The sequence below is a fragment of the Nothobranchius furzeri genome, chromosome 17, assembly GCF_043380555.1.
Source record: "Nothobranchius furzeri strain GRZ-AD chromosome 17, NfurGRZ-RIMD1, whole genome shotgun sequence".
Lineage (NCBI taxonomy): Eukaryota > Metazoa > Chordata > Actinopteri > Cyprinodontiformes > Nothobranchiidae > Nothobranchius > Nothobranchius furzeri.
The window spans coordinates 44,354,516-44,364,544 of record NC_091757.1 but is presented as its reverse complement, the minus strand read 5'-3'; the positions used below and the strand labels follow the sequence as shown (position 1 = coordinate 44,364,544).

Below are 10,029 nucleotides of genomic sequence, written 5' to 3'. Positions count from 1 at the left end.
CCTAATGATGTTTCTCAGAGTCATTTTTCTGTGCCACAGCATGTACAAGATGTGAGACGATGCAGAAAGTCCAAGTCACAAAAACATGTTGCTCAAAAGCAGGTTCCCCAGGTTGGTGCTGAAGCTCAGATAATAATCCAACCCAGACACAGAGCTGAGGTTTTGTTGTTTCAAATAAAAATGAGCCAGACTAATAAAGCACACTAAAACAGCTGAAACAGTGTTGACTCCTGAGAATTCAGAGAAAAAAAATCTAAACTTTGGATCTGGGAAATTACGTGAAATCAAAATTTAAAAGATCTAAAAAATTCAATACAACTATTCTGTGAAAAAACTTTTGATTAAAGGTGGAATATCGGACACAAACGCCAAAGCGACACCTAGCGTGTGGAGGTTGTAGTTGCAACAATAGAACAAGGTTTCCAGCCGTCAGGATACCAGGTTCGCTGCCAATACGTGAACTTTTTTTATTTGGGTCCATCTGTTATAGGTTTCACCTAAACTCTTAGTGGTTTTAGATCTTTTATGGTTGCTCATCTTCTGAGAAGGATAACAACACCTTCTGGGCTCAGAAGCAGCTGTTGCGAGTCCGACATTTTACACAGTGCCAGCCTCGCTGTGGACTGTTTGGCAACCTACAGTGGTGCCCTTGGCTGCTAGATGTGACAGTGTGAGCGTCCTGTCACTTTGTCCTGATTGATCATGCACCCTGGCTACTTGGCCAAGGGGATGTCTGGTTAGCATGCATGACTCTCGCCTGGGAGTCTGGGGATCGAATCCCGCCCGGGCCCAAGTTTCTCCACCTTGCCACACTTGGCGTTGTCGGAAGGATCCATGTAGTACTGTCAAGTAGGTCCATGGATGTGAAGTTTGTGGCACCCTGCACGGGAGCATGAGGACGTGCTTGTGGAAAGAGGGGGGAAGATGTGACAGTGTGAGCGTCCTGTCACTGTGTCCTGATTGATCATGCACCCTGGCTACTTGGCCAAGGGGATGTCCCTTTGGCTGACTGGTTAGCGTGCATGACTCTCACCCAGGAGTCTGGGAATCAAATCCCGCCCGGGCCCCCATCTCCCCACCCTGCCACACCAACACAAACACACAGTGTAGTGCTGTCAAAATAAATATTTGGTTATTTTTTAATTAAAATATAGCTTTTAAAGGAAACACTGTACCTTCATTCTGCACATCTCTAAACACCCAGTGGGGTACTTAAAAAAAAGCTAAAATTGTTTTCAACCTTTAATCTTCACTTTAAAAAGTACTTACATTTTTTATTCATTCTTAGCTAAAGTTATTGAGAGTCGTAGAAGATCCAAAGACTCACTTGAGTTAAGGTGTGGTAGAGGAACTGTGAAATAGTACGAAGCTTTAGCTGTTTGGTTTTGTCAGAGAACTTGATAAAGTTGAATTCAAATTAAGCATAACATACGCACACACGCACACACACACACACACACACGCGCGCGCGCGCACACACACACACACACACACACCTTTTTTTCAATTTTTAAAAATTTATTTATTTATTATTATTATTATTATTATTGAGAAACAGGAAACAACAGAATTCCAGTAAAATACAAAAGTACAATTATTTGAATAAAGTCACCTCCAACACACACCTTTTTATAATATACTTCCGCTGTCGTCGACTATTACGTACGCGGAAGTTCCGCCAAAATTGCCACTGTCGTTAATTTTCAAAACATGTAGGGAAATGAACGTTAGACGGGTAGTTTGTGATTCAAACTCATCTGTATTGATTTAGTTTAGAGTTAAAAACGCCTCGGAATTATTCTGCCGAGTTTCTCATGCGGACAGAATGATTTCCAGCCTCCGAGCTGGATCAGCTGATGGGAACTAAAATCGAAACGGTAACAAAGAGCAGGACCCAACTAAGCAGAATGGAGAATGGAGCTGAATCCATCAAAGAAGGGAACTTTCTCTCCAGAATGGCGCTCAATGACAACAAGGCTGGCATGGAGGGTCTTGACAGGGACAAGATCAATAAAATCATCATGGATACGTCTAAGGTACAGACACAACTCAACAACACATAATAACCCAGCATACATACAGATCCACTCTGCTTACCTGATAATAAACGACTGACTGCAGAAAAAATACTTAGCCTAAAAATATTGATGCTTATTTTTTTGGATTGCATCAGAAGTAATATGTTTTTCCTTGTTTGTAGGGATCCAGGTTTTACGAGAGTGAGCTGAAGAGAGAGCAGCAGGTGAACCAGCGTATTGAGAAAATGATGCTCCAAAAGGCTCAGATCACAGAGCAGCAGCTGAAGAAAGCCCAAACGCAGGTCAGACACATAATACACAAGCCAGGTTAAGGATGGATCTATATGGATTGTTATCAAACACGATGCTTTATAAAGAAAGAAAAATGCTTGTAGGTGGACAAAATGGTCTCAGAGTTGGAGAAGACTTGTGATCTAAGTAGAGTGATTGTCCATGTGGACATGGACGCTTTCTACGCCGCTGTAGAGATGAGAGACTGTCCTGAGCTGAAGGAGAGGCCAATGGCTGTGGGATCCATGAGTATGCTGGTGAGTTTATGACAGCTGATGGAACAAGACAAATACTCTGCTGATTTGGCTTTTATTTACTTAAATATCAGAGTAATTATAGTTTTAGGTTAATGCACTGAGTGACATTTCTGCATAGTTGAAAATACTATTTTATTTGTAGAAGGCAGCAACTGTAAGCATTTACAGTGAACTACAAGTCTTTATATTTACAGAGTTTAACAGTGAAAATATGTTCTAAAACATGTTGATTTTTAATTCCCATCATTTATCTGTTTCGTGGTCATTTAAATTCTTTACATGGATTTCAAAGTAAATATTTTGCCTTTTTCTTCCTTTTAGTCTACATCTAATTACCACGCCAGGAAGTATGGCGTTCGAGCCGCCATGCCTGGTTTTATTGCGAAAAAACTCTGCCCTGACTTGGTGATTGTTCCCCCGAACTTCAATAAATACCGAGCTGTGAGTGATGAGGTAAGAGGAAACCCCGCCAAGGCGCTGAATAAGGACATGCATTTCTTTGACATCCTAAAACAAGGTTCTCATGAATTTAATTTGTCAGATCCGGGAGATCTTTTCCGACTATGATCCTCACTTCCAGCCAATGAGCCTGGATGAAGCCTACTTAGATTTTACAGCCCACCTGGAGCAGAGACAAAGTTGGCCAGAGTCCTCGCGTACGCATCGCTATCGCTCCCAGAGCTTAGCCACAGGTAAAGACACATTGTTTGAGCTGCACTGATTTTATTTTATGAATTGAGATCAATCTGATTGTTGTTTGAACTTTCTTTTGACCAGATGAAAAGCAGACTCGGCTTCATCAGGAAGCGGAGGTAACAGACCTCTCCCCCGTCCTGTTTGAGGACAGTCCAACCTCCTCTCCATCCCTACCTGGTTCTGGTGGAAGTACCGGTGGTGCTTTTGAGGTGTTTGGGACATCTGTGGAGGAGGCTGTGAGAGAGATGCGGTTCCGCATTGAGCAGAAGACCACGCTGACAGCTAGCGCAGGTGAGAGGAAATCCTTTTTTTTTAAGACTTTTCCCACTTTTTTCCATTAGTTCTATTAGTGTTTCATTTTCAAGCAACTTCCTTGTAATGATTTAGCTTTTGCAGAGTAATCAGTCTTTATGTAAGGCAGTTGTGCATAATCATTGTTATCCTCCACTCTAGGCTTTACTAATGCTTCAGTTTGTTTAGGAATTGCTCCAAACACGATGCTAGCTAAGGTGTGCAGTGACAAGAATAAGCCCAACGGACAGTTCAGGCTTCTTTCCACCAGAGGAGCGGTCATGGACTTCATCCAGGATCTTCCTGTTCGCAAAGTACGACAGAAATCACCCAAATTATAATCTGAAAAACATTCTTTGTGCCAGTGTGGGCGTTAACTTTAAACTGCAAATCATTAAAAGTTGAATATGGAACACAAACACCAAAGTGACATCTAGTGTGTGGAGGTTGTAGTTGCAACAATAGAACAAAGTTTCTAGCCTTCGGGAGGCCAGGTTCGCTGCCGATACACGAAGTGACCAGCCAGCACCATGTCCTGTGACGAATCCTACATGCTAAGGGCTAATTTCTACTAATAGGTTTATTTTACAACAGGATTAGGGCTGCACAATATATCGCAAATAACACCTATCGCGATATCAGTATGCGCAATATGCATTTCGCAAAGAACAGGCAAATATCTCTATGAATGGTCAGCTCAAATGTTTGCTACTCATAATGCATAATGCATTCTGTCAATCAAACAGAAGCATGACGTTTTTTAAAGAGCAAGTCACCCCCACATAAACTTTTTTTTTGCTGATAAACTAAATAAACGAGTGTCTAATCGTGCTGCAGACACGTGTCGTCAATAATTTGGTACTTCAGTGCATCTTAGTTAAAATTTAAATATTCTGCCTAAAACTGGCAGTGTTGTGCAGTTGTCAGGTAAAAACTCTGCACTGTATTTTAATTTAAATCTGCCACCGCTATTGGCTAAGAGGTATGCTATGATGTAAACTGGTACATTATGATGTCACAATACTGTCGTGAGCCTGTGTGTGTATTTGTTAGCGGCTCCGCCCCCTCGGTCTGCCAGGCAACAGCATTTGTTGCATTTTTTAAACATGAAGTGGGAGTGGAGTTAGAATCTGGTAGGGGGTGACTTGCTCTTTAACAAATCAAATAGAGCTCTTCACCCATTTGGCTAATTGGGTGGGTTATCGTAGGTTAGATGCCCGCCTCCGATGGTTAGCAAACACCTGAGTTAGCTTTGTTCTGCTCTTTCTGCTGATTCTGCTTTTCCCGGGATCCACTGATTGCCTTTTCTTGTTCATTTTCCCTTTCCTCACATTTTCTCATTTTTATGATATTTTTCTTTTTTTTAACTTCTTTGTTTTTGATTATTTTTGTTCCCGACATCAGTTTTAATTTATCGCAAGTAATATCGTCATTGCAGTATTGATCACTGCATATCGCAGGTTCTTCTAATATCGTGCAGCCCTAAACAGGATTTAACGTTAAAACATCTCCTGGGCTCAGAAGCAGCTGCTTGACTTTCCGAGTCCGCCATTTTCCACAGGGCCAGTCTTGCTGTGCTGAACAGACTGTTTACTGTATTTGACAACTTGCAACGGTGCCCTCTATTGACTGGTAGATGTAAACATAAACCCAGTGATGTGCCCGTCAAAATAAATATTTGATTACTTTTTAATTAAAATATAGCTTTTGAAGGAAATGATGTACCTTCATTCTGCGCACCTCTAAACGCCCTGTGGAGAAATTATTCATTAAAAATATTGCGTTTTATTAAATTGTTCCATATTCAACCTTTAAGTCTAGCTCAAATTAGCCTTCCCAGCCAAATTTGTTCATCACAACTTAATGACAGAAGGCCACAATGCTGTTTTTCTACCCAAAGCCTGTGTCAGATATACCAGTGATCAGTGGAAAAGTGTTGACATCTAAATTGAAAAAAGCAATTTAGACTTTGTGATCACTTTTGCTTTTTGAAGACATTCAAAAATGTCAGTTGAAGAGTAAAAATGTGGGACAGATGGCTGAAATTAAAGACGTGAAGTATAATCTGCTTTTTTTTGGGTTTTATTTCAGATTTGTGGGATTGGGAAGGTGAATGAAAAAATGCTGAAGGCTCTGGGTATCACCACCTGCTCACACCTCCAACAGCAGATGGCGCTGCTGTCGTTGCTGTTCTCAGAGACGTCTTGGCATTATTTCATGCAGATTTCTCTGGGTCTGGGATCCACGCATATACCAAGGTATTAAATGTGTTTAGTGAAATCCAGCAGAGAAAATAAATTCAAGAAGCAAACGAGACGATCAGTTCTATCTTTTGCTTCCATTCAGGCATGAAGAAAGGAAAAGCATGAGCACAGAGAGGCACGTTTTTCTGACAAACCATCATTAGCCCTAAATATATCACGTACCTGTTGTGTGTAGCCTCTGATTTGTGGTTCATGTTGATAGGACGTTTAAAGAACTGAGTAAACCCGAGGAGCAGTTCTCGCTATGCAGGAAGCTCTGTGAAGATCTGGCTGAAGACCTGAAAAAGGAAGGTCTAAAGGTACACAGTAGAAGCACTTTTATTTTATTCTATTTAGCAAGCCTAAAGTCTCTATTCTGAAATCCAATAAGTCCAAAAATAATGTGATTTTGTTGGCATGAATTAAAAAAGCAAGCTCTGTAAACATTTGAACAAAAACAAAAGTTTTACTGCACACAGAAAGAGGTTAAAGCAGCCATCCTGACTATTCCTGGACTTCCAAGCATCACCTCCACTCAGACTGAAGCTCATACAATTACCTTAACCTGTCCATTTGTGTCTGAATCGATAGAATAGAGAAGGACCAGATAGCTTGGCACAACTATCGCCCCCCTGCCAGAGTCCCCTGATGGCACGAGAAAATGGAGGGCCATTAAAGTGACAACAGGGGGGGGCACTATCAGCCCTGGAGGTTTCACCCCTGGGAGATGATCACATCACTATGAGAACTCACAAAAAGCATTTGAAAGATCCATCACTGATGGGGGAGATCACACAGATTTCCCTCTCTCTCCTATCTCGGCCCTTTTGAACCAAGCTATTGATTGTGTTGGTAATAAGGTGGAAAGCAGACAGGAATGGCTTTAACTGTTTTGTATTTTTTAGGGTAAAACAGTCACGCTCAAGCTCAAGAATGTCAATTTTGAAGTAAAAACCAGGGCGCAGACCCTCCCCTACCCTGTTGCTACAGCCGAGGACGTCTTTGCTGTTGCTAAGGACTTACTGAAAATGGAAATAGAAAACGAAAGCCCCCAGCCACTCCGACTGAGGCTCATGGGTAATGGACTTATTATTTAAAACAAATCTATTTGTAATGCTTTGTGTACCATCGTTTGATGTTTTGAGTGGATTCTTTGTTTTTGCGCACACAGGTGTTCGAATCTCTGCCTTCATCTCCGTGGACGATAAGACGCCCATGCAGAAAAGCATCCTTGGCTTTCTTCAACCAGGAAAGGTGGATTGTGGTCGATCTTCCCAAAAAATACATCAAAACCTTCAAAAGAATCCACTCTCCAACCCACCTGTCCAGGCTTCCCAGCCTTTGGGCCATCTAGAAGTGCAGAATAGCCAGAAACCAAAGGAAATCAGCTTAGGGAGAAGACCAACTGAAGAGGAGCCTCAGCAGTCGTTCTTCCAAAGAGCTCATGCCAAAAGACTGCAGCTCATGGCGGCAAATTCAAGCAGACAAGATGAAGGATGTAGGGACGAATCATCAATGGTTAACTTAGCCTTGTCTAAGGAGGATGTAGAACCATCGACCCAACCGCGTGGAGATGACTGCGCAGATTTGGATTTCTCTGAAAACAAATCTGCCTCGCCCGTGCAGCCTCAAGCATCGACATCAAGCTGCAGGACACAAACAGAAGCTCTCACGTGTCCGGTGTGTTTCAAACAAGTCCGGACCGCTGATCTGAATGTCTTCAACAGACACATAGACAGCTGTCTCAGCGAGGCTGCAGGAAAGCCCAACAGAGTTTCAGGCGCAGAGTTCGACCTGGAGACTGAACATCAAAAAAGCAAGACGGTGCACAAACAGAGCAGAGAGGTCGAAGAGCTGCCAGTAAACGGCGAGGAGTTGAGCAGAAGCGTTCCTCAGGAAGACAGCCCCAAGAACAATTCCGTTCCAAAGGTTTTGCTGAGTGAACACGAGCAGAAACCCGTCACCTTGCAGGGGCATCAGTCAGGTCCGGTTCTTATCTGCCCCGTGTGCTACTTGACCCAAGAAACGGATGACCTCACCATCTTCAACCGGCACGTTGACCTCTGCCTGAACCAAGAGGTCCTGCATGAGCTCAGAGGTCAGACGACATTATCCATAAAACCCTCTGTGGGTAAAAATAGCAAAGGTAAGCGTGTGTTTATTCTCCACCAGAACCAGCGATATTGGACTTGTAATGTTTAAGAAAACACAAAAAAAGAGCAGGTGTGTCTTTTTTTCTGCACAGCATCGTTAAAAATTGTCCATAAACTGTAGGTGTTTGATTTCTTCGGAATGAATTGACGTATTATCTATTTCGAGGGTTGTCGGTGACCTATGACCCCGTTGTTTACTGACTGTGACATTGTATGAGGAGTTTGTATTGATTCAGACAGCAAGCAGACATCTCATTTCACCCCCTCTGACCCGGTTTGGGAAATGGCTAAATCACTTTCTCACCTATTTGCTTTCCTACAATCACCCAAAGCCTGGTTTTCTCTTAAACCAACTCACTTTTGGAATTGCTGTCTTTATGTTGCTGAAAGATCAGAAACATCTGTGTTCCTCCTCGGGAAATGTCTAATTCTTTTTTGGGGATGGAGAAAGGAGTTTATTTTTTCTTTTTGTTTTTAGACAGTGGACTCCATCTGCAAAGACACGCCAGTAAAAGTAAAAACAAAAGGTGAGACGGGTCGATTATTGCTTTAAAAACAAGGCGTTTCTACATTTTCATATTTTTCTGTAGTAATAAATACAATTTTTACTAATAATGTTTCATTGGTGTGTATTTCTCAGAACTGACACGCCTTCCTTTCCCCCGTCTAAAAAACCCAAAAGCCTCGGAGTCTGCAACACCATCGATAAGTTCTTCAGGTGACGGTGACCCACGAACATCAGTCCACATCTGGATGAAGGCTGTTATTTATTGGAAGTGGAGCACTTGCACAAACCAAGATGGCAACTTGTTTATTTTAATTCTTGGAAAATATTTTTTTTTAAATTCCAGATTTTGTGGCTAAATGAGGCTAATGCCATTTTATTTATGTGTGCTTAACTAAACACAAGGATAAGTAAAACTTGCTTGTGATTTTACAGTTTATAATTGTTTTTAAATAATTTCATGTTATTTTTTAAATCTATATTGATATTTTTAATAATGAAGACTGCCCAAGTCAATATTTTGGTCAGGAAATTCCACGTGTGTTTTGATAAGATAAAAATCCACCTTTTTAGAACCTACTGCACACCTTTGTGGTGTAAGTATAGGAAAGCCAGCTTGCATAAGCTTAAAGTAGCCTACAACGATGCATTTAGGACTCTGCTAGGGAAGCCTCGGTCCTGTAGTGCAAGTCTTTTATTTTGTAATGCTCATGTCAGGACCTTCCAAGCCATAATGAGGAATTGGCTCTACAGGTTTATCTTGCGATTGAAGAACTCTTAAGAACAGACTTGTGCAGATGCTGGTTGATCCCCATTTTAGTGCAGTGCGTTACCAGTCATCCATGTGGAGACGCTGGTATGCATGTCTTTTATACAGGGTATCTGCTGGTCCTTAAAAAGTTTTAAAAAGTCTTAAATTTGCTTTTACAAATTTAAGGCCTTAAAAATCCTTAAAAATGACAAATAATCCTTAAATAGTTTCCAAAGGTCTTAAATTACCAAAGACCCAGTAAACAAGATTCTCTTATTTCTATAAAATTTTCGTGAATTTCTAGTTAGTGCAGCATTTTTTGTGTATGATGTTGGCGTAAGCGGAACCGTACACATTTGGTTGGTTGTGAAAGGGGCTATTTTTAGATGAGCATGCTAGTGGGAGTTTGCGCCATGGGAAGTGCAACATTAATGGTAACTAGATGGCTAATCCCATGTTCACGACGCGGTTAGCACCGGTTCCAGGCAATATGGAAATTATAGCTTAAATTTTATTATAAAAATAGCTTAAATTTGGTCAAAGTGGCCTTAAAAAGGTCTTAAAAAGTCTTAAATCTGGCTCCCTTAAACCTGCAGATACCCTGTTTATAATCTTTTGTATCATTTTTATGTCTCTTATAGTTAATGTGGACCTTGAGTCTGATAATAAAGTTGAATTGAATTGAATTGTAATAAATGTTTGAATTCTCTCTTTTGGAGAATATGTTCTTTGTTTGTGAATTGGTGGTTTCAGATTGAAAGAAAGAAAATAAAACCCCAGTCAGCCGACAAGTTAAACTTCTACTAGAGCGCTGCGCTAATCTT

At 41.2% G+C, this 10,029-nt stretch overlaps 1 protein-coding gene across 2 annotated transcripts; it reads left to right on the top strand.

Annotated features, from left to right (window-relative positions):
- Window positions 1-1,663: 1,663 nt before the first annotated feature.
- polk (polymerase (DNA directed) kappa) lies at window positions 1,664-9,926 on the top strand. Of its 2 annotated transcripts, none has more exons than XM_015972510.3 (14): window positions 1,664-2,036; window positions 2,201-2,320; window positions 2,414-2,566; window positions 2,888-3,019; window positions 3,108-3,258; window positions 3,344-3,553; window positions 3,743-3,867; window positions 5,645-5,811; window positions 5,900-5,932; window positions 6,020-6,116; window positions 6,702-6,873; window positions 6,968-7,942; window positions 8,428-8,476; window positions 8,590-9,926. In XM_015972510.3, exons 1-14 carry the CDS (start codon window positions 1,857-1,859, stop codon window positions 8,669-8,671), a joined length of 2,646 nt encoding a protein of 881 aa, XP_015827996.3. In that variant the 5' UTR covers window positions 1,664-1,856; the 3' UTR covers window positions 8,672-9,926. The 2 variants fall into 2 exon arrangements, with proteins under 2 accessions (XP_015827996.3, XP_054587428.2); XM_054731453.2 differs by having other exon boundaries at window positions 3,734-3,867.
- Window positions 9,927-10,029: the final 103 nt, after the last annotated feature.

Coding starts and splice junctions, on each gene's coding strand:
- polk (XM_054731453.2), top strand. CDS start 1,857: ATGGGAACTAAAATCGAAACGGTAACAAAGAGCAGGACCCAACTAAGC. Junction 2,321..2,413: donor TGAAGAAAGCCCAAACGCAG/GTCAGACACATA, acceptor AAATGCTTGTAG/GTGGACAAAATGGTCTCAGA. Junction 6,117..6,701: donor TGAAAAAGGAAGGTCTAAAG/GTACACAGTAGA, acceptor TGTATTTTTTAG/GGTAAAACAGTCACGCTCAA.